Genomic DNA, 24,919 nt, shown 5'->3' with positions numbered 1-24,919 from the left:
TGGCATTTCTGAGGTCTCACGGGTGGAAGGTGAACATCAAAAAGAGTTCGCTCTCCCCCCTCACAAGAGTTTCCTTCCTAGGAACTCTGATAGACTCGGTAGATATGAAAATATTTCTGACGGAGGTCAGAAAGTTAAAACTCTTAACCACTTGCCGAGTCCTTCATTCCATTCCTCGGCCATCTGTAGCTCAGTGCATGGAGACAATCGGACTAATGGTAGCGGCAAATGGACATAGTCCCTTTTGCACGGATACACCTCAGACCACTGCAACTATGCATGCTCAAACAGTGGAATGGGGATTATGCAGATTTGTCTCCTCAAATACAGCTGGACCAGGGGACCAGAGATTCTCTTCTCTGGTGGTTGTCTCAGGATCACCTGTCTCAGGGAATGTGTTTCCGCAGACCAGCGTGGATCATTGTAACGACCGACGCCAGTCTGTTGGGCTGGGGTGCAGTCTGGGACTCCCTGAAAGCTCAGGGCTTATGGTCTCGGGAAGAAGCTCTTCTCCCTATAAACATTCTGGAACTGAGGGCGATATTCAACGCGCTTCAGGCATGGCCTCAGCTAGCTGCGGCCAAATTCATCAGATTTCAGTCGGACAACATCACGACTGTAGCTTACGTCAATCATCAAGGGGGAACAAGGAGTTCCCTAGCAATGACGGAGGTAACCAAAATAATCAGGTGGGCGGAGGATCACTCCTGCCATCTCTCAGCAATTCACATCCCAGGAGTAGACAACTGGGAGGCGGATTTTCTAAGTCGTCAGACTTTTCACCCGGGGGAGTGGGAACTCCACCCTGAGATATTTGCCCAGCTGACTCAGCTATGGGGCACTCCAGAATTGGATCTGATGGCGTCCCGTCAGAACACCAAACTTCCTCTTTACGGGTCCAGGTCCCGGGATCCCCAGGCGGTGCTGTGCTCTAGCAGCGCCTTGGTCCTTCAATCTGGCCTATGTTTTTCCACCGTTTCCTTTCCTCCCTCGTCTGGTTGCCAGAATCAAGCAGGAGAGGGCTTCGGTGGTTCTGATAGCGCCTGCGTGGCCACGCAGGACCTGGTATGCAGACCTAGTAGACATGTCATCTGTCCCACCATGGACGCTACCAGTGAGGCAGGACCTTCTAATACAAGGTCCTTTCAAGCATCCAAATCTAATTTCTCTGCGTCTGACTGCTTGGAGATTGAACGCCTAATTTTCAAAGCGTGGTTTCTCTGAGTCGGTTAGAAAAGCCTGTCACCAGGAAAATCTACCATAAGATTTGTCGAAAATATCTTTTTTGGTGTGAATCCAAAGGTTACTCATGGAGTAAGATTAGGATTCCCAGGATATTGTCTTTTCTCCAAGAAGGATTGGAGAAAGGATTATCAGCTAGTTCCTTAAAAGGACAGATATCTGCTTTATCTATTCTTTTCCACAAACATCTGGCAGAGGTACCAGACGTTCAAACATTTAGTCAGGCTTTAGTTAGATTCAAGCCTGTTTATAGACCTGTGGCTCCACCATGGAGTCTGAATTTAGTTCTTTCAGTTCTGCAAGGGGTTCCGTTTGAACCTTTACATTACATAGATATTAAGCTTTTATCTTGGAAAGTTTTTGTTTGGTAGCTATCTCTTCTGCTCGAAGAGTATCAGAGTTATCTGCTTTACAGTGTGATTCACCTTACCTGGTTTTCCATGCAGATAAGGTAGTTTTGCGTACCAAACCCTAAGGTTGTGTCTAATAAGAATATTAACCAGGAAATTGTTGTTCCTTCTCTGTGTCCTAATCCTTCGAAGAAGGAACGTCTGTTACACAATCTTGATGTGGTTCGTGCTTTAAAGTTCTATTTACAAGCAACTAAGGATTTCAGACAAACAACTTATATTCTGGTAAGAGGAGAGGTCAGAAGGCGACTGCTACCTCTCTTTCCTTTTGGCTGAAAAGCATCATCCGTTTGGCCTATGAGACTGCTGGCCAGCAGCCTCCCGAAACAATTACTGCTCATTCTACCAGAGCAGTGGCTTCCACATGGGCTTTTAAAAATGAGGCTTCTGTTGAACAGATTTGTAAGGCAGCGACTTGGTCTTCGCTGCATATTTTTTCCAAATTTTACAAATTCAATACTTTTGCTTCTTCGGATGCTATTTTTGGGAGAAAGGTTTTACAAGCAGTGGTGCCTTCCGTTTAAGGTACCTGTCTTGTTCCCTCCCTTCATCCGTGTCCTAAAGCTTTGGTATTGGTATCCCACAAGTAAAGGATGAATCTGTGGACTCGATACATCTTACAAGAGAAAACAGAATTTATGCTTACCTGATAAATTACTTTCTCTTGTGATGTATCGAGTCCACGGCCCGCCCTGGCTATTAAGTCAGGTAGTGTTTTTGTTTAAACTACAGTCACCACTGCACCCTATGGTTTCTCCTTTTTCTTCCTAACCTTCGGTCGAATGACTGGGGGGTGGAGCTAGAGGGGGAGCTATATGGACAGCTCTGCTGTGTGCTCTCTTTGCCACTTCCTGTTGGGAAGGAGAATATCCCACAAGTAAAGGATGAATCCGTGGACTCGATACATCACAAGAGAAAGTAATTTATCAGGTAAGCATAAATTCTGTTTTTTCATGCCGATAAGGCGGTTCTTCATACTAAGTTAGGTTTCCTTCCTAAGGTTGTTTCTAATAGAAATATCAACCAGGAAATTGTTGTTCCCTCTCTGTATCCTAATCTTCTTCCAAAGAACGTTTGTTACACAATTTGGATGTTGTACTTGCTCTTAAATTCTACTTCCAGGCGACTAAGGATTTTCGTCAGTCCCCTGCCCTCTTTGTCTGTGTCTCTGGGAAACGTAAAGGTCAGAAAGCTACTGTTACTACGCTTTCTTTTTGGTTACAAAGTATAATTGATTTGGCATATGAGACTGCTGGACAGCAGCCTCCTGAGAGAATTATGGCTCATTCCACAAGAGCTGTTTCCTCTTCTTGGGCTTTCAAAAATAAAGCTTCTGTGGAACAAATTTACAAGGCTGCAACTTGGTCTTCTCTACATTTTTCCAAATTGATAATTTTGCATCGGCTGAGGTTTCTTTTGGGAGAAAGGCTCTTCAAGCGGTGGTGCCTTCTGTTTAGGACTGCCTGTCTTGTCCCTCCCTATTTATCCGTATCCTCTAGCTTGGGTATTTGTTCCCAACAGTAAAAAAACAAAATTTATGCTTTTCTGATAAATTTCTTTCTTTCCGGATATGGTGAGTCCATGGCCCCACCCTTTATTTTAAAACAGTTGTTCTTTTGACTATAACCTCTCAGGCACCTCTACACCTTGTGTTACTCCTTTTTCTCCATTTCCGTTCGATCAAATGACTGGGGTTGTGGGTAAGGGAGTGATTCTCAGCAGTTTAACTGTGGTGCTCTTTGCCTTCTCCTGCTGGCCAGGAGTGATGTTCCCAACAGTAATTACTCAAGCCATGGACTCACCATATCCGGAAATAAATAAATTTATTAGGTAAGCATAAATTTAGTTTTTTTTGTAATTATTAATATTAATATGGGTCTTGCAAGATCTATTTTGTAAGTGGATTAAATCATAAATGGAACATTTGTCATATGTGTGGTACCATGGCTTAAGGCCACAGATCATTTCATTAGTGAAATTCCTTTTGCCTTGTTATACCAAGAATGAGCCATCTGCAGAACAATTCTATTAAAGAGCCACAAGGTCTCCTGTGCGCACCTCTTACTAAATCAGTAGTTTTTGGTAAACACACATAAAAGAAGAAAAATCATTTACATTTATTCTTGTGAGTGCTGCAGATATCTGCACAGAACAAGGGGTATTAGCACACACTCACACATGCACACAAATTGTATAGCTGCCTAAAATCACCTATTCTATTAGTCGTTATCACACAATGATGTCAATCAGTCACCACTCTACAAGGGGCTAGATTACGAGTGGTGCGCTAACATTTGCATAAGTGAAAAGGGGTTTATCGAGGCTCTTTGCACGTTTCTGAAGTAGCATGGTAATTCAAGTTGAAAGAACGCAATTTAATTTAACACACATCAGGATAGTGCGACTTCAGAGCTCTGGTTAACTGTTACGCAACACAAAAACGTTTTATTTTCTTAGACCTGCTTCTATTACGTATTAATATTTTACTTAGATCCTGCCCATTGGCTCTTCACTAATCCATGAGTTCTTACTAACCCAGATGCTTCAGAGATCTGTCGACACTTCCATGCAAGATGAAGATGTTCTGGATAAAGTTTATGGGAAACCTATTTACCAAGGGAATCGCAGCACCCTCAAGAAAGGACCATACCTGCGCTTTAGCTCACCATCACCCAAGTCCAAACCTCACAGGCCCAGGATTCTGGAGACTGTAAGAGGTCCGTGAGTCATAAACAATAAGCTCTTTTACTAGTTAATTGCTTAGTATTGTTTCTCATGTTTGAGGAACTTTAGCTGATGGTATTTACTGTCTAAGCTAAGGAAATAGATAACATTGTGTTGGTCAGCACATTTATTTAATCTTTCTGTCTTATACTCCCTAAGCAAACCTTTTCCAAGGAATTGTACTAAATATAAACTGCATAATTATTTCTTATAACCTCTGTGTTCTTAAGGTATTAAACAGAAGTCTGCAAAAACACAGACCAGTGCTACCGGGTGTAAGGTGACTCTAACCAAGCTGAAAAGCCAGGAGCGCTTTTTGCCCATGATGCAAGAGCCGCAGTACTTGTTCAGTCCCACCGGACAGTCCGTCAGCATGTCTGCACCAATGGAGGGACACCTCATCCCAATGGCAATTCCTCTAGGTACAGGAGAGTGCTGCAATGTGCAGATCACTGGGCCAAGTATTGTCTCTGCTTACTCTGTCTAACCCTAACATACAGCTTGTTAAATCCCAGAACCACAGTGCCTAGTGTTTTACATCTGGCTACTAACTTTTTAGTATCTTTAAAAAAATAATGCTTTTGGTAGCTGTTATACTTTTGTCACCCCGTTCAGTGTAACAGAGGTCTAAAGGGATATGAAACCCAAACATTATTTTGTAAATTATAACAGAACATACTATTTTAAAAAGTTTCCAATTTACTTCTATTCTCAAATTTACTTCATTGCCATGATATTCTGTGTTGAAGAGATACCTAGGTAGCATCTGTAGCTCTACATGACAGGAAATAGTGCTGCCCTCTAGTGCTCTTGCATATGGATAACATTAGCGCTACATGACAGGAAATAGTGCTGCCCTCTAGTGCTCTTGCATATGGATAACATTAGTACTACAGGACAGGAAATAGTGCTGCCCTCTAGTGCTCTTGCATATGGATAACATTAGCGCTACATGACAGGAAATAGTGCTGCCCTCTAGTGCTCTTGCATATGGATAACATTAGTACTACAGGACAGGAAATAGTGCTGCCCTCTAGTGTTCTTGCATATGGATAACATTAGTGCTACATGATAGGAAATAGTGCTGCCCTCTAGTGCTCTTGCATATGGATAACATTAGTGCTACAGGACAGGAAATAGTGCTGCCCTCTAGTGCTCTTGCATATGGATAACATTAGTACTACAGGACAGGAAATAGTGCTGCCCTCTAGTGTTCTTGCATATGGATAACATTAGTGCTACATGACAGGAAATAGTGCTGCCCTCTAGTGTTCTTGCATATGGATAACATTAGTGCTACATGACAGGAAATAGTGCTGCCCTCTAGTGTTCTTGCATATGGATAACATTAGTGCTACATGACAGTAAATAGAGCTGCCCTCTAGTGTTCTTGCATATGGATAACATTAGTGCTACATGACAGGAAATAGTGCTGCCCTCTAGTGTTCTTGCATATGGATAACATTAGTGCTACATGACAGGAAATAGTGCTGCCCTCTAGTGCTCTTGCATATGGATAACATTAGTGCTACATGACAGGAAATAGTGCTGCCCTCTAGTGTTCTTGCATATGGATAACATTAGTGCTACATGACAGGAAATAGTGCTGCCCTCTAGTGCTCTTGCATATGGATAACATTAGTGCTACATGACAGGAAATAGTGCTGCCCTCTAGTGTTCTTGCATATGGATAACATTAGCGCTACATGACAGGAAATAGTGCTGCCCTCTAGTGCTCTTGCATATGGATAACATTAGTACTGCATGACAGGAAATAGTGCTGCCCTCTAGTGTTCTTGCATATGGATAACATTAGCGCTACATGACAGGAAATAGTGCTGCCCTCTAGTGTTCTTGCATATGGATAACATTAGCGCTACATGACAGGAAATAGTGCTGCCCTCTAGTGTTCTTGCATATGGATAACATTAGCGCTACATGACAGGAAATAGTGCTGCCCTCTAGTGTTCTTGCATATGGATAACATTAGCGCTACATGACAGGAAATAGTGCTGCCCTCTAGTGTTCTTGCATATGGATAACATTAGCGCTACATGACAGGAAATAGTGCTGCCCTCTAGTGTTCTTGCATATGGATAACATTAGCGCTACATGACAGGAAATAGTGCTGCCCTCTAGTGTTCTTGCATATGGATAACATTAGCGCTACATGACAGGAAATAGTGCTGCCCTCTAGTGTTCTTGCATATGGATAACATTAGTGCTACATGACAGGAAATAGTGCTGCCCTCTAGTGTTCTTGCATATGGATAACATTAGCGCTACATGACAGGAAATAGTGCTGCCCTCTAGTGTTCTTGCATATGGATAACATTAGTGCTACATGACAGGAAATAGTGCTGCCCTCTAGTGCTCTTGCATATGGATAACATTCTTGCAAAACTGCTGTCATATAGTGTTCCAGAAATGGGCCAGCTCCTAAGCATATACGTCTTTTCTTTTCAATGAAAGATACCAAGAGAATAAAGAAAAATTGATAATAGAAGTAAATTAGAAAGTTGTTTAAAATCACTGCTCTATCTGAATCATGAAAACATAATTTATGCTTACCTGATAAATTCCTTTCTTCTGTAGTGTGATCAGTCCACGGGTCATCATTACTTGTGGGATATTATCTGCTCCCCTACAGGAAGTGCAAGAGGATTCACCCAGCAGAGCTGCTATATAGCTCCTCCCCTCTACGTCACCTCCAGTCATTCGACCAAGGACCAACGAGAAAGGAGAAGCCAAGGGTGTAGTGGTGACTGGAGTATAATTTAAAAAATATTTACCTGCCTTAAAAAACAGGGCGGGCCGTGGACTGATCACACTACAGAAGAAAGGAATTTATCAGGTAAGCATAAATTATGTTTTCTTCTGTTAAGTGTGATCAGTCCACGGGTCATCATTACTTGTGGGATACCAATACCAAAGCAAAAGTACACGGATGACGGGAGGGATAGGCAGGCTCTTTATACAGAAGGAACCACTGCCTGAAGAGCCTTTCTCCCAAAAATAGCCTCCGAGGAAGCAAAAGTGTCAAATCTGTAAAATTTGGAAAAAGTATGAAGCGAAGACCAAGTTGCAGCCTTGCAAATCTGTTCAACAGAGGCCTCATTCTTAAAGGCCCAAGTGGAAGCCACAGCTCTAGTGGAATGAGCTGTAATTCTTTCAGGAGGCTGCTGTCCAGCAGTCTCATAAGCTAAACGAATTATGCTACGAAGCCAAAAAGAGAGAGAGGTAGCAGAAGCTTTTTGACCTCTCCTCTGACCAGAGTAAACGACAAACAGGGAAGACGTTTGTCGAAAATCTTTAGTTGCCTGTAAATAAAATTTAAGGGCACGAACTACATCCAGATTGTGCAAAAGACGTTCCTTCCTCGAAGAAGGATTTGGGCACAAGGATGGAACAACAATCTCCTGATTGATATTCCTGTTAGTGACTACCTTAGGTAAGAACCCAGGTTTAGTACGCAGAACTACCTTATCCGAGTGAAAAATCAAATAAGGAGAATCACAATGTAAGGCTGATAACTCAGAGACTCTTCGAGCCGAGGAAATAGCCATTAAAAATAGAACTTTCCAAGATAACAACTTTATAACAATGGAATGAAGGGGTTCAAACGGAACACCCTGTAAAGACGTTAAGAACAAGGTTTAAACTCCATGGTGGAGCCACAGCTTTAAACACAGGTTTAATCCTGGCCAAAGCCTGACAAAAAGCCTGAACGTCTGGAACTTCTGACAGACGCTTGTGTAACAGAATGGACAGAGCTGAGATCTGTCCCTTTAAGGAACTAGCGGATAACCCCTTTTCTAAACCTTCTTGTAGAAAAGACAATATCCTAGGAATCCTAACCTTACTCCAAGAGTAACCTTTGGATTCGCACCAATATAGGTATTTACGCCATATTTTATGGTAAATCTTTCTGGTAACAGGCTTCCTAGCCTGTATTAAGGTATCAATAACTGACTCAGAAAAACCACGCTTTGATAAGATCAAGCGTTCAATTTCCAAGCAGTCAGCTTCAGAGAAGTTAGATTTTGATGTTTGAAAGGACCCTGAATCAGAAGGTCCTGTTTCAGAGGTAACGACCAAGGTGGACAGAATGACATGTCCACCAGATCTGTATACCAAGTCCTGCGTGGCCATGCAGGCGCTATTAGAATCACTGATGCTTTCTCCTGTTTGATTCTGGCAATCAATCGAGGAAGCATCGGGAAAGGTGGAAACACATAAGCCATCCTGAAGGTCCATGGTGCTGTCAAGGCATCTATCAGGACCGCTCCCGGATCCCTGGATCTGGACCCGTAGCGCGGAAGCTTGGCGTTCTGTCGAGACGCCATGAGATCTATCTCTGGTTTGCCCCAACGTCGAAGTATTTGGGCAAAGACCTCTGGATGAAGTTCCCACTCCCCCGGATGAAAAGTCTGACGACTTAAGAAATCCGCCTCCCAGTTCTCCACTCCCGGGATGTGGATTGCAGACAGGTGGCAAGAGTGAGACTCTGCCCAGCGAATTATCTTCGATACTTCCATCATTGCTAGGGAGCTTCTTGTCCCTCCCTGATGGTTGATATAAGCTACAGTCGTGATGTTGTCCGACCGGAACCTGATGAACCCCCGAGTTGTTAACTGGGGTCAAGCCAGAAGAGCATTGAGGACTGCTCTCAATTCCAGAATGTTTATTGGAAGAAGACTCTCCTCCTGATTCCATAGTCCCTGAGCCTTCAGAGAATTCCAGACAGCGCCCCAACCTAGTAGGCTGGCGTCTGTTGTTACAATTGACCAGTCTGGCCTGCTGAATGGCATTCCCCTGGCCAGATGTGGCCGATAAAGCCACCATAGAAGAGAATTTCTGGTCTCTTGATTCAGATTTAGAGTGGGGGACAAATCTGAGTAATCCCCATTCCACTGACTTAGCATGCACAGTTGCAGTGGTCTGAGATATAGGCGTGCAAAAGGAACTATGTCCATTGCTGCTACCATTAGTCCGATTACCTCCATGCATTGAGCTACTGATGGGTGTTGAATAGAATGAAGGACACGGCATGCACTTTGAAGTTTTGTTAACCTGTCCTCTGTTAGGTAAATCTTCATTTGTACAGAATCTATCAGAGTCCCCAGGAAGGGAACTCTTGTGAGTGGAAAGAGAGAACTTCTCTTTTCGTTCACTTTCCATCCATGCAACCTTAGAAATGCCAGTACTATCTCTGTATGAGATTTGGCAGTTTGAAGGCTTGAAGCTTGTATCAGTATGTCATCTAAGTACGGAGCTACTGAAATTCCTCGCGGTCTTAGTACCGCCAGAAGAGTGCCCAGAACCTTTGTGAAGATTCTTGGAGCCGTAGCCAGTCCGAATGGAAGAGCTACAAACTGGTAATGCCTGTCAAAAAGGCAAACCTTAGATACCGGTAATGGCTTTTGTGAATCGGTATGTGAAGGTAAGCATCCTTTAAATCCACTGTGGTCATGTACTGACCCTCTTGGATCATGGGCAAAAATGTTCGAATAGTTTCCATCTTGAACGATGGAACTCTTAGGAATTTGTTTAGGATCTTTAAATCCAAGATTGGCCTGAAGGTTCCCTCTTTTTTGGGAACTACAAACAGATTTGAGTAAAACCCTTGTCCTAGTTCCAACCGCGGAACTGGATGGATCACTCCCATTAATAAAAGATCTTGTACGCGGCGTAGAAACGCTTCCTTCTTTGTTAGGTTTGTTGACAACCTTGACAGATGAAATCTCCCTCTTGGGGGAGAGGATTTGAAGTCCAGAAGGTATCCCTGAGATATGATCTCTAACGCCCAGGGATCCTGAACATCTCTTGCCCAAGTCTGGGCGAAGAGGGAAAGTCTACCCCCCACTAGATCCGGTCCCGGATCGGGGGCCCTCAATTCATGCTGTCTTAGGGGCAGCAGCAGGTTTTCTGGCCTGTTTGCCCCTGTTCCAGGACTGGTTAGGTTTCCAGCCTTGTCTGTAGCGAGCAACAGCTCCTTCCTGTTTTGGTGCAGAGGAAGTTGATGCTGCTCCTGCTTTGAAATTACGAAAGGAACGAAAATTGGACTGTCTAGCCTTGGCTTTGGCCTTGTCCTGAGGCAGGGCATGACCTTTACCTCCTGTAATGTCAGCAATAATCTCTTTCAAGCCGGGCCCGAATAAGGTCTGCCCTTTGAAAGGAATATTAAGCAATTTAGATTTAGACGTAACATCAGCTGACCAGGATTTCAGTCACAGAGCTCTGCGTGCCTGAATGGCGAATCCTGAATTTTTAGCCGCAAGTTTAGTTAAATGTACTACGGCATCTGAAATAAATGAATTAGCTAACTTAAGGAATTTAAGTTTGTGTGTGATGTCATCTAGTGTGGATGATTGAAGTGTCTCTTCCAGAGACTCAAACCAAAATGCTGCTGCAGCCGTGACAGGCGCAATACATGCAAGAGGTTGCAATATAAACCCTTGTTGAACAAACATTTTCTTAAGGTAACCCTCTAATTTTTTATCCATTGGATCTGAAAAAGCACAGCTATCCTCCACTGGGATAGTGGTACGCTTAGCTAAAGTAGAAACTGCTCCCTCCACCTTAGGGACCATTTGCCATAAGTCCCGTGTGGCGGCGTCTATTGGAAACATCTTTCTGAATATAGGAGGGGGTGAGAAAGGCACACCGGGTCTATCCCACTCCTTAGTAACAATGTCAGTAAGTCTCTTAGGTATAGGAAAAACGTCAGTACTCGTCGGTACCGCAAAATATTTATCCAACCTACACATTTTCTCTGGGATTGCAACAGTGTTACAATCATTCAGAGCCGCTAATACCTCCCCTAGTAACACACGGAGGTTCTCAAGCTTAAATTTAAAATTTGAAATGTCTGAGTCCAGTTTATTTGGATCAGAACCGTCACCCACAGAATGAAGCTCTCCGTCTTCACGTTCTGCAAACTGTGACGCAGTATCAGACATGGCCCTTGCATTATCAGCGCACTCTGTTCTCACCCCAGAGTGATCACGTTTACCTCTTAGTTCTGGTAGTTTAGCCAAAACTTCAGTCATAACAGTAGCCATATCTTGTAATGTGATTTGTAATGGCCGCCCAGATGTACTCGGCGCTACAATATCACGCACCTCCTGAGCGGGAGATGCAGGTACTGACACGTGAGGCGAGTTAGTCGGCATAACTCTCCCCTCGTTGTTTGGTGAAATATGTTCAATTTGTACAGATTGACTGTTTTTTAAAATAGCATCAATACATTTAGTACATAAATTTCTATTGGGCTCCAGTTTGGCATTAACACATATAGCACAGAGATATTCCTCTGAATCAGACATGTTTAACACACTAGCAAATAAACAGCAACTTGAAAATACTTTTCAAAGTAATTTACAAATAATATGAAAACGAACTGTGCCTTTAAGAAGCACAGAAAAAAATTATAACAGTTAAAATAATTAAGTTATAGCATCAATCTTTGTCAGAATATACAGCAAAGGATTGTTCCCCTCAGCAATTAAACAACACAACTTTAGCAAAGGTTTAATCCCATTAGCAAAGATAACAATTTCTGAAAGCAGGAAACAAATTACAGAATAAACGTTTTTATGTCAGTCAAACTATAATTCTCACAGCTCTGCTGAGAGAAAATATTTGATGCATAGTAAAAGCGCCCCTCCCCCACACACACAGCAGTGAGGGAGAACAGAAACTGACAGAAAAAACAGATTTAAGCAACTGCCAAGTGGAAAAATAGTGCCCAAACATTTATTCACTCAGTACCTCAGTAAATGAAAATGATTTTACATTCCAGCAAAAACATTAAACATAATCTCTAGTTATTAAACAACTTTATGTCTTTCTTACAGTGTAATTCTAGTGAAATACCATTCCCCAGAATACTGAAGTGTAAAGTATACATACATGACATTATATCGGTATGGCAGGATTTTCTCATCAATTCCATTGTCAGAAAATAAAAACTGCTACATACCTCTATGCAGATTCATCTGCCCGCTGTCCCCTGATCTGAAGTTTTACCTCACTCCTCAGATGGCCGAGAAACAGCAATATGATCTTAACTACTCCGGCTAAAATCATAGCAAAACTCTGGTAGATTCTTCCTCAAACTCTGCCAGAGAGGTAATAACACACTCCGGTGTTATTTTAAAATAACAAACTTTTGATTGAAGATATAAAACTAAGTATAATCACCATAGTCCTCTCACACGACCTATCTAGTTGCTGGGTGCAAGAGAATGACTGGAGGTGACGTAGAGGGGAGGAGCTATATAGCAGCTCTGCTGGGTGAATCCTCTTGCACTTCCTGTAGGGGAGCAGATAATATCCCACAAGTAATGATGACCCGTGGACTGATCACACTTAACAGAAGAAAGAAACATTTTGGGTTTCATATCCTCCTAAGAAAATCCTGATGTGTTCTGCATTGAAATGAATACTTAGTACCTATTTAAACTAAATATGTGTACTCACTAAACCTTAAAGGGACACTAAACCCACATTTCTTCTTTCATGATTCAGATAGAGCAGGCATTTTTAAGCAACTTTCTAATTTACTCCTATTATCAATTTTTCTTCATTCTCTTGCTGTCTTTATTTGAAAAAGCAGGAATGGTGCCAGCCTATTTTGGCTACATTTAGCCATCCAATCAGCAAGCACAGCCCAGGTTCTGAACCTAAAATGGGCCGGATCCAAAGCTTTTATTCCTGCTTTTTCAAATAAAGATATCAAGATAACGAAGAAAAATTGATATTAGTAGTAAATTAAAAAGTTGCTTAAGCTCTATCTGAATCATGAAAGAAAAAATTTGGGTTTACTATCCCTTTAACTATATAGTATAGGACACTTTTTTGTAATTAAAGGGACAGTCTACACAAACATTGTTATTGTTTAAAAAGCTAGGCAATGCCTTTACTAGCCATTCCCAGCTTTGCACAACTAGCGTTGTTATAATATTATACTTTAAACCTTTAAATTTCTGCCTGTTTCAAAGGCTCTATAGACAGCCTCTTATCACATGCTTTATTTGCTTTTCTCAACAAGAGATGGATAGTTCATGTGGGCCATATAGAGAACATTGTGCTCACGCCCGGGATGTTATTTAAGAGTTAGCACAACAAAGTACTAAATGCAACTCAATAGATTTTAAATAGTCACAGTCATGTGGTCAAGGGGCTGTCAGAAGATTCTTAGATACAAGGTAAAAACAGAGGTAAAAAGTGTATTAATATAACTATGTTGGTTATGCAAAACTAGGGAATGGGTAATAAAGGGATTATCTATCTTTTTAAAACATAAAAATTCTAGAGCAGACTGTCCCTTTAAAGATGTTAAAAAATGAAAGCACATGTTTTACATAATAATTTTAAGGTTAATCTACACCCATTTAACGCCTGTGATCTGATACATAGGAGTGCACTTCTGCAGAGCCCCTGCTTGTTCTGTCTAGATGTGCGTAATTTATTTGTGTGTCTGGTGACTGCCATGCAGTTTATTCCCTTATTTGTTGTGGGTGCGTTGGTCAATATTTTTGCTGCAAACTAACTTTAAAAGTTTCTTATTGGATCATTGCCATGCTAAGGGGCCAACACAATGCCCTATGTTAGCCAAACTAATAATGATGCTCTTATTTTTTATTATAGGAAGATCACGGTTTGATGGGGTTTGTCCTTTGCCTTCTTCTGTAACTCTTACCCGACCTCACTCTGTAACAATTACTACATCTATTCCATCCTCACCGCCAAAACCACAAGCAAGAACCGTCAAGCCAAATGTGGCAGTGCTAGAAGTTTTATCAGAGAAAAAAGACCCCCCACAACTCTCAGTCCAGGTAGGCGATCACTGTCACCTGCCATGAGTCATGTCTGGTTTTGGGTTGGTTATTTTTGTTTTTACACTCATCTCCGTGTTTATACTTTTGGTCTTTCTTGTCTTCTGTTAACTTTTTTTAAAATAACCATTTTTTAATACGTTCTTTGCCAAATAAAAGCCTAAACTCATCAGCACTCAGTTGTGTTGAATCAAGCTGATGAACTCTCAGCCCTGTAAATTGTTGTAAAGCAGCATTTATATTGCAGTTTGATTAAAGAAACTGTAAACACCTTGTGCTTGTTTTATATAATGTTTAGTTATGTGCAATGAAACTCCTTTTCAAATACTTTAATTATTAACGTTACCCCATTTTCATGGAATTTAGCTCTGAAAACTGAGTTTTCTAAGTTAAGTTTAAAATGCACCCTGTTGGTTAAATCTGTTACATATCTGTCGCTAATTGGCTTTAGTCAACTGCAAAACAATGTACTTTATACTAACTTTATGATGCCTTGATGTTTATTATTGTATTTATTATTATTATTGTTGTTTATTTATAAAGCGCCAACATATTATGCAGTGCTCTAACATTTAAGTACACAGTTATAGAGTGAAATAATCAGAAGACATTTACCTAATTCACTAGGGTAGAGGGCCCTGTCCTTGAGTCACTGTAAGCTGTAAACCATATTTACATAAAATGGTCAACAGGGCAGGTGGACCCGTGAGCTTACAATCTAAATGAAGTACATGGGGAAGTTGAGGGAGAGGGAAACAAGTAGTAGAGACATCTTGAAATAAGTTGTATGCATCATTGAACAGATACGTTTTTAAGGGACACATGAAGGCTTTGAGACTAGAGGAAAATAACTAAGCGAGACAAGGAGTTCCATATGGTACATGCAGTTCTAGAGAAGTCTTGCAGACAAGAGTGTGAGGAAGTAATGAGAGATGAGGAGAGAAGTAGGTCTTGGGCAGAGCGGAGATGGTGGGTTGGGAAATATTTGCAGACAAGGGCAGAGATATTGGAAGTTGCAGTGTTGGTGAGGAATTTCTATGTTAGGGTCAAAGTTTTGAATTTTGTTCTTGAGGCTAAGGGATGCCAGTAGAGGTGTTGGCAAAGAGGTGCAGCAGATGTGGAGCGCTGCTTAAGTAAAATAAGCCTGGCAGATGCATTTATGATGGATTGCAGTGGGGATAGGTGGTAGCTTGGGAGACTAGAGAAGACAGAATTGCAGTAGTCAAGACAGGAAATGATTTGAGTGGATAAGACTATTAGTTGTGTCTTGATTGAGGAAGTGACTAATTTTAGAAATAATTTTAAGGTGGAAGTGGCATTAATTAACTAATGACTTAATGTGGGGAGCAAAAGAAAGTTCTGATTCAACTATGACCCCAAGGCAGTGGGCCTGAGGGGTAGAGGTGATCACAGTGTTGTCACAGTAAGTGACATTTTGGGAATGGGGAGATTGGTAGAGGGAGCAAAAAGGAGTGCAGTTTTAGAGAGGTTCAGGTAGTGAGAAACCATCCAGGATGAGATCATTAGCTAGACAGCTGGTGACACGAGTCAGCAGGGAAGGGGAAATATCTGGTGCAGAAAGGTAGATTTGAGTGTTGTCCGCATATAGATGATACTGAAACCCACAGGACTTTATTAGTGAGCCTGGAGATGATGTGTAGAATGAGAAAAGAAGGGGACCTAGAAATGAGCCCTGAGGCACCCCAGCAGAAAGTAATAGAGGGGAGGAGGACGAGAAGTCTAAACTGAAGGTACGGTTAGAAAGGTAGGAAGAGAGCCACTATAGATATATATATATATATATACAAAACACGGAAGGGAACTGCACTCTCATACCGGACCGGGTACACATCCCATGACCCTGCAACATGCTCAGCCCTGGGTGCCACTGGCACTCACAGGAAGCTGTGCTGTCCCCAAAGCCACAAGCAGTTAACCCCAGACAGGTCTGGGTGCAAGAACCATAGGGAAAATTACAAAACAAATATATATATATATATATATATATATATATATATATATATATATATATATATATATATATATACTGTGTCACAAATACCCAAGGATTGAAGGGTCTGGAGCAGCAATGGTCAGTGATTCTCAACCCAAGTTACCTCAAGTAAATTTTACCCGGTTGTGTCCAGGGCCCTGTAGTGTGTGTAAGTGTGTGTGTATATAAATATATTTATTTATTATAATGCATTGGTGTAAATGGGGAAGAAAATATATACATTCATTGGTGTCAGTGGGCTGGTATTATTTAACTACAGTGTCCAGGCCCAGTCCTATCTGCTCCTTGTTCCACGGTGTCCTCCCACTTAACTGCTGCTATATGTGCGCACACACATTTGAACTGGCACTCTGATAAGCCTGCCCGGTATTTCTTATGTGTGGAGCCACAGGCCTGTCGCAGCTCACAGTGGGGGCATTTCAGGTCTTGTCCGTGAGTTACTGTCTGATGTAGATCACCTGGAATAAACGTAGTGTTTGGGACAGGTGAGCGCACATGCACGTAAAAGGGAACAGAGGGTACAAGGAGGGGGTCTGAAATAAGAAATCGGAGTATAAAAAAAAAGTCACACACAAGCGCTTAATCTTTATTGGAACACGGAAATAAATGATTAGGCAAATTAAGCCAAAACACTTCAGACCAAATTATCATTTTATTCCTGACATAATTATCATGTCGGTTTTATTTCCATGGTCCAGTAAATATTTTAAGTGTCTTTTAGTTGGTCTGGTATTATTTGTTAGTTGTTTTTTTCCACTAGTACTTTACCTCTAGAGGTGTTATCCTGCTGCTTCTGAGCTTTTCCAGTTACCCGACAGAGAAGATTAAAGTGAATCGTGTAGCAGGGTCTTGGCATTCACTTGAACTTGTGAATAAATAGGGTGAGAATTACATTATGCACAATCCCTGTAGTAAGTGGTGACATTATATGTGTATCCCAAACGGTCTCCGTGCCTTAATTTGCAGGTTTGGGGAGTAAAGAGGAGTAGTAGTGTTGTAGCGGTCTCTTTAGTTACTGGTGTGAGTGCAGGGGCTGCGTAAGAGGAGGAGTCTGTACACCTGATATACCTGCTGGAGTTACACTGATTCTGTCTATTATGACAATTTTTTTTTGTTTATAATAATTTGTTTATGAAAGTTATCCTGTTTTGTCAATATCAGAGAAATGGTTATACTGGAATCCTGCTACGTCCTAGTAAGTGCACTACTGTGTTCTGTACTAGTAAAGGGACAAATCTACAAAGTAAATAAAAATGTTTTAAAGGGCTGCAAAACTCATATGCTAAATCATGTGAAAGCGAAGCAGCATATCTGTAAAAACTGACAGGAAAATATCACCTGAACATCTCTGTGTAAAAAGGGAAGATATTTTACCTCATAATTTATTCAGCTCACAATAGTAAGTGCTCTTTGAACAGTTATACTTCAGCTGCTGTCTAGCTGCAAGTTGTAAGAAAAAAACATTGGCCAGTGCTGAAGTTTTGCTTTGCTTTGACCTCAAGAGATTTCACTGGGATCTCATGAGATTTTATAGTAAACTTCCTTAAACTGAATTGGAAAATAACATAACTGTGCCTCCACATTCCAGATGCACACTCTCTTGCAAGTCCTGGGACAAGCATCCTGATTGGCTGCTTAAAGTCTCTTTACAGAGGGGTGTGAAATTTGTTTCACTAATTTGAATTTGATTTAAGGTCGTGCAACTACTGTGTTGAAAATTACATCCAATTGAAATGAAATACACAGTAACAAATCGCACATTCAAAATAGCAGATAAAGCAGTTTTCTCCAACATTGGTGTGTCCGGTCCACGGCGTCATCCATTACTTGTGGGATATTCTCCTCCCCTACAGGGAAAGGCAAGGAGAGCACACAGCAAGAGCTGTCCATATAGCTCCCCCTCTGGCTCCGCCCCCAGTCATTCTCCTTGCCGCTCTGAAAAAGTAGCATCTCCACGGGGATGGTGAGGAGTTTGTGGTGTTAGTTGTAGTTTTTTATTTCTTCTATCAAGAGTTTGTTATTTTAAAATAGTGCTGGTATGTACTATTTACTCTGAAACAGAAAGAGATGAAGAGTTCTGTTTAAAAGAGGAGTATGATTTTAGCAGCAGTAACTAAAATCGATTGCTGTTCCCACACAGGACTGTTGAGATGAGAGAACTTCAGTTGGGGGGAACAGTTTGCAGACTTTTCTGCTCAAGGTATGACTAGCCATTTTCTAACAAGACTGTGTAATGCTGGAAGGCTGTCATTTTTCCCTCATGGGGATCGGTAAGCCATTTTCTTAGACTTAGAAAGAATAAAGGGCTTATTATGGGCTATTAACTGGTGGACACTCTTAAGGGCTAAATTGATTGTTTATTTAAGTTTTTATTTAAAGTTTGAAGTGGATTTCACACTTTTATTATTTGGGGAACGTTTTTTATCGCCAGGCACTAGTTAAGACACCTTCCCAGTCAGGAAGGGCCTTTCACTGTATTAGGCAGAGCCTCTTTTTCGCGCCATTATTGCACAGTTTCTTTTAAGTACAGTGCATGCAGATGCATGTGAGAGGGTCTGGTGTCCACTGAAAAAGTTCCTAGAAGGCTTGAAATACCCCCCTGGGATAGTTGAAGTCACAACAAAGGCTGTGGCTGGGACTGTAGTGGGGTTAAAATTGCAAACGGCTCCGGTTTCCACATTTTAAGGGTTAACAGCTTGAAAATTGGGGTGCAATACTTTGAATGCATTAAGACACTGTGGTGAAAATTTGGTAAAGATTGGATAATTCCTTCATAGTTTTTCACATATTCAGTAATAAAGTGTGCCCTGTTTAACATTTAAAGAGACAGTAACGGTTTTGTTTTAAAATGGTTTTTGTACTTTATTAACCAGTTTAAGCCTGTTTAAAAACGTCTGTACCTTCTGATAGATCATGTTCTGTATGTATGGAAGCCAATGTGGTTCCCCCTTCAAATATATGTGATAATTGTGCCATAGCGTCCAAACACAGTAAGGACAGTATTGTCACAAATAGTAAGGTTGCCAAGGATGATTCCTCACATGAAGGAAGTAGAGATAGTTCTACATCTTCTCCTTCTGTGTCTATACCAGTTATGCCCGCGCAGGCGACCCCTAGTACTTCTAGCGCGCCAATGCTTGTTACTATGCAACAATTGACGGCAGTAATGGATAACTCCATAGCTAATATTTTATCCAAAATGCCAGCATTTCAGAGAGAGCGCGATTGCTCTGTTTTAAACACTGTAGAGCAAGAGGGCGCTGATGATAATTTTTCTGTCATACCCTCACACCAGTCTGAAGTGGCAGTGAGGGAGGGTTTCTCAGATGGAGAAATTTCTGATACAGGAAGAATTTCTCAGCAGGCAGAACCTGATGTTGTGACATTTAAATTTAAATCAGAGCATCTCCGCGCATTACTTAAGGAGGTGCTATCTACTCTGGATGATTGTGACAATCTGGTCATCCCAGAAAACTTGTGCAAGATGGACAAGTTCCTAGAGGTTCCGGTGCACCCTGATGCCTTTCCGATACATAAACGGGTGGCGGACATAGTGAATAAGGAGTGGGAGAAGCCAGGCATACCTTTTGTCCCTCCTCCTATATTTAAGAAATTGTTCCCTATGGTCGACCCCAGGAAGGACATATGGCAAACAGTCCCTAAGGTCGAGGGGGCGGTTTCTACACTAGCCAAACGCACGACCATTCCCATTGAGGACAATTGTGTTTTCAAAGATCCTATGGATAAAAAATTGGAAGGTTTGCTTAAAAAGATTTTTGTACAGCAAGGTTACCTCCTTCAACCTATTTCATGCATTATTCCTGTCACTACAGCGGCGTGGTTCTGGTTCGAGGAACTGGAAAAGTCGCTCAGTAGGGAGACTCCGTATGAGGAAGTCATGGACAGAATTCACGCACTTAAGTTAGCTAATTCCTTTATTTTAGACGCCGATTTGCAGTTAGCGAGATTAGCGGCGAAAAATTCAGGGTTTGCAATTGTGGCGCGCAGAGCGCTCTGGCTAAAGTCTTGGTCGACGGATGTATCTTCCAAGACAAAATTGCTTAATATCCCTTTCAAAGGTAAGACCCTTTTTGGGCCAGAATTGAAAGAAATTATTTCAGACATCACTGGGGGAAAGGGCCATGCCCTCCCACAGGATAGGCCTTTCAAGGCTAAGAATAAGTCCAATTTCTCCAACATAGGTGTGTCCGGTCCACGGCGTCATCCTTACTTGTGGGATATTCTCTTCCCCAACAGGAAATGGCAAAGAGCCCAGCAAAGCTGGTCACATGATCCCTCCTAGGCTCCGCCTACCCCAGTCATTCTCTTTGCCGTTGTACAGGCAACATCTCCACGGAGATGGCTTAGAGTTTTTTAGTGTTTAACTGTAGTTTTTATTATTCAATCAAGAGTTTGTTATTTTGAAATAGTGCTGGTATGTACTATTTACTCAGAAACAGAAAAGAGATGAAGATTTCTGTTTGTATGAGGAAAATGATTTTAGCAACCGTCACTAAAATCCATGGCTGTTCCACACAGGACTGTTGAGAGCAATTAACTTCAGTTGGGGGAACAGTGAGCAGTCTCTTGCTGCTTGAGGTATGACACATTCTAACAAGACGATGTACTGCTGGAAGCTGTCATTTTCCCTATGGGATCCGGTAAGCCATGTTTATTAAGATCGTAAATAAGGGCTTCACAAGGGCTTATTAAGACTGTAGACTTTTTCTGGGCTAAATCGATTCATTATTAACACATATTTAGCCTTGAGGAATCATTTATTCTGGGTATTTTGATATAATAATATCGGCAGGCACTGTTTTAGACACCTTATTCTTTAGGGGCTTTCCCAAATCATAGGCAGAGCCTCATTTTCGCGCCGGTGTTGCGCACTTGTTTTTGAGAGGCATGACATGCAGTCGCATGTGAGAGGAGCTCTGATACTTAGAAAAGACTTTCTGAAGGCGTCATTTGGTATCGTATTCCCCTTTGGGCTTGGTTGGGTCTCAGCAAAGCAGATACCAGGGACTGTAAAGGGGTTAAAGTTAAAAACGGCTCCGGTTCCGTTATTTTAAGGGTTAAAGCTTCCAAATTTGGTGTGCAATACTTTTAAGGCTTTAAGACACTGTGGTGAAAATTTGGTGAATTTTGAACAATTCCTTCATGTTTTTTCGCAATTGCAGTAATAAAGTGTGTTCAGTTTAAAATTTAAAGTGACAGTAACGGTTTTATTTTAAAACGTTTTTTTGTACTTTGTTATCAAGTTTATGCCTGTTTAACATGTCTGAACTACCAGATAGACTGTGTTCTGAATGTGGGGAAGCCAGAATTCCTATTCATTTAAATAAATGTGACTTATGTGACAATGACAATGATGCCCAAGATGATTCCTCAAGTGAGGGGAGTAAGCATGGTACTGCATCATTCCCTCCTTCGTCTACACGAGTCTTGCCCACTCAGGAGGCCCCTAGTACATCTAGCGCGCCAATACTCCTTACTATGCAACAATTAACGGCTGTAATGGATAATTCTGTCAAAAACATTTTAGCCAAAATGAACACTTATCAGCGTAAGCGCGACTGCTCTGTTTTAGATACTGAAGAGCATGACGACGCTGATAATAATGGTTCTGAAGGGCCCCTAACCCAGTCTGATGGGGCCAGGGAGGTTTTGTCTGAGGGAGAAATTACTGATTCAGGGAACATTTCTCAACAAGCTGAACCTGATGTGATTACGTTTAAATTTAAGTTGGAACATCTCCGCATTCTGCTTAAGGAGGTATTATCCACTCTGGATGATTGTGACAAGTTGGTCATCCCAGAGAAACTATGTAAAATGGACAAGTTCCTAGAGGTCCCGGGGCTCCCAGAAGCTTTTCCTATACCCAAGCGGGTGGCGGACATTGTTCATAAAGAATGGGAAAGGCCCGGTATTCCTTTCGTCCCTCCCCCCATATTTAAAAAATTGTTTCCTATGGTCGACCCCAGAAAGGACTTATGGCAGACAGTCCCCAAGGTCGAGGGAGCGGTTTCCACTTTAAACAAACGCACCACTATACCCATAGAGGATAGTTGTGCTTTCAAAGATCCTATGGATAAAAAATTAGAAGGTTTACTTAAAAAGATGTTTGTTCAGCAGGGTTACCTTCTACAACCAATTTCATGCATTGTCCCTGTAGCTACAGCCGCATGTTTCTGGTTCGATGAGCTGATAAAGGCGGTCGATAGTGATTCTCCTCCTTATGAGGAGATTATGGACAGAATCAATGCTCTCAAATTGGCTAATTCTTTCACCCTAGACGCCACTTTGCAATTGGCTAGGTTAGCGGCTAAGAATTCTGGGTTTGCTATTGTGGCGTGCAGAGCGCTTTGGTTGAAATCTTGGTCAGCTGATGCGTCTTCCAAGAACAAGCTACTTCACATTCCTTTCAAGGGGAAAACGCTGTTTGGCCCTGACTTGAAAGAGATTATCTCTGATATCACTGGGGGTAAGGGCCACGCCCTTCCTCAGGATCGGCCTTTCAAGGCAAAAAATAAACCTAATTTTCGTCCCTTTCGTAGAAATGGACCAGCCCAAAGTGCTACGTCCTCTAAGCAAGAGGGTAATACTTCTCAAGCCAAGCCAGCTTGGAGACCAATGCAAGGCTGGAACAAGGGAAAGCAGGCCAAGAAACCTGCCACTGCTACCAAGACAGCATGAAATGTTGGCCCCCGATCCGGGACCGGATCTGGTGGGGGGCAGACTCTCTCTCTTCGCTCAGGCTTGGGCAAGAGATGTTCTGGATCCTTGGGCGCTAGAAATAGTCTCCCAAGGTTATCTTCTGGAATTCAAGGGGCTTCCCCCAAGGGGGAGGTTCCACAGGTCTCAGTTGTCTTCAGACCACATAAAAAGACAGGCATTCTTACATTGTGTAGAAGACCTGTTAAAAATGGGAGTGATTCATCCTGTTCCATTAAGAGAACAAGGGATGGGGTTCTACTCCAATCTGTTCATAGTTCCCAAAAAAGAGGGAACGTTCAGACCAATCTTAGATCTCAAGATCTTAAACAAGTTTCTCAAGGTTCCATCGTTCAAGATGGAAACCATTCGAACTATTCTTCCTTCCATCCAGGAAGGTCAATTCATGACCACAGTGGATTTAAAGGATGCGTATCTACATATTCCTATCCACAAGGAACATCATCGGTTCCTAAGGTTCGCATTCCTGGACAAGCATTACCAGTTCGTGGCGCTTCCTTTCGGATTAGCCACTGCTCCAAGGATTTTCACAAAGGTACTAGGGTCCCTTCTAGCTGTGCTAAGACCAAGGGGCATTGCTGTAGTACCTTACTTGGACGACATTCTGATTCAAGCGTCGTCCCTTCCTCAAGCAAAGGCTCACACGGACATTGTCCTGGCCTTTCTCAGATCTCACGGATGGAAAGTGAACGTGGAAAAGAGTTCTCTATCTCCGTCAACAAGGGTTCCCTTCTTGGGAACAATAATAGACTCCTTAGAAATGAGGATTTTTCTGACAGAGGCCAGAAAGACGAAACTTCTAGACTCTTGTCGGATACTTCATTCCGTTCCTCTTCCTTCCATAGCGCAGTGCATGGAAGTGATCGGTTTGATGGTAGCGGCAATGGACATAGTTCCTTGCGCGCATTCATCTAAGACCATTACAACTGTGCATGCTCAGTCAGTGGAATGGGGACTATACAGACTTGTCTCCGAAGATACAAGTAAATCAGAGGACCAGAGACTCACTCCGTTGGTGGCTGTCCCTGGACAACCTGTCACAAGGGATGACATTCCGCAGACCGGAGTGGGTCATCGTCACGACCGACGCCAGTCTGATGGGCTGGGGCGCGGTCTGGGGATCCCTGAAAGCTCAGGGTCTTTGGTCTCGGGAAGAATCTCTTCTACCGATAAATATTCTGGAACTGAGAGCGATATTCAATGCTCTCAAGGCTTGGCCTCAGCTAGCGAGGGCCAAGTTCATACGGTTTCAATCAGACAACATGACAACTGTTGCGTACATCAACCATCAGGGGGGAACAAGGAGTTCCCTAGCGATGGAAGAAGTGACCAAAATCATTCTATGGGCGGAGTCTCACTCCTGCCACCTGTCTGCTATCCACATCCCAGGAGTGGAAAATTGGGAAGCGGATTTTCTGAGTCGTCAGACATTGCATCCGGGGGAGTGGGAACTCCATCCGGAAATCTTTGCCCAAGTCACTCAGCTGTGGGGCATTCCAGACATGGATCTGATGGCCTCTCGTCAGAACTTCAAAGTTCCTTGCTACGGGTCCAGATCCAGGGATCCCAAGGCGGCTCTAGTGGATGCACTAGTAGCACCTTGGACCTTCAAACTAGCTTATGTGTTCCCGCCGTTTCCTCTCATCCCCAGGCTGGTAGCCAGGATCAATCAGGAGAGGGCGTCGGTGATCTTGATAGCTCCTGCGTGGCCACGCAGGACTTGGTATGCAGATCTGGTGAATATGTCATCGGCTCCACCTTGGAAGCTACCTTTGAGACGAGACCTTCTTGTTCAGGGTCCGTTCGAACATCCGAATCTGGTTTCACTCCAGCTGACTGCTTGGAGATTGAACGCTTGATCTTATCGAAGCGAGGGTTCTCAGATTCTGTTATCGATACTCTTGTTCAGGCCAGAAAGCCTGTAACTAGAAAGATTTACCACAAAATTT

General features: G+C 42.4%; 1 protein-coding gene across 1 annotated transcript in view; it reads left to right on the top strand.

Annotated features, from left to right (window-relative positions):
- The window catches only part of KIAA0586 (KIAA0586 ortholog), a 307,808-nt gene that overhangs the window by 81,889 nt on the left and 201,000 nt on the right, over nucleotides 1-24,919 (top strand). The window contains exons 15-17 of the mRNA XM_053705342.1: nucleotides 4,144-4,369; nucleotides 4,607-4,798; nucleotides 14,031-14,218. Of these exons, the coding sequence (XP_053561317.1) occupies nucleotides 4,144-4,369; nucleotides 4,607-4,798; nucleotides 14,031-14,218 (606 nt within the window). The remainder of the gene's footprint in view (nucleotides 1-4,143; nucleotides 4,370-4,606; nucleotides 4,799-14,030; nucleotides 14,219-24,919) is intronic.

Source organism: Bombina bombina, chromosome 1, assembly GCF_027579735.1.
Source record: "Bombina bombina isolate aBomBom1 chromosome 1, aBomBom1.pri, whole genome shotgun sequence".
In the NCBI taxonomy this organism is placed as follows: domain Eukaryota; kingdom Metazoa; phylum Chordata; class Amphibia; order Anura; family Bombinatoridae; genus Bombina; species Bombina bombina.
The sequence above is the reverse complement of the archived record's forward strand: the minus strand, read 5'-3'. Positions and strand labels throughout refer to the sequence as shown.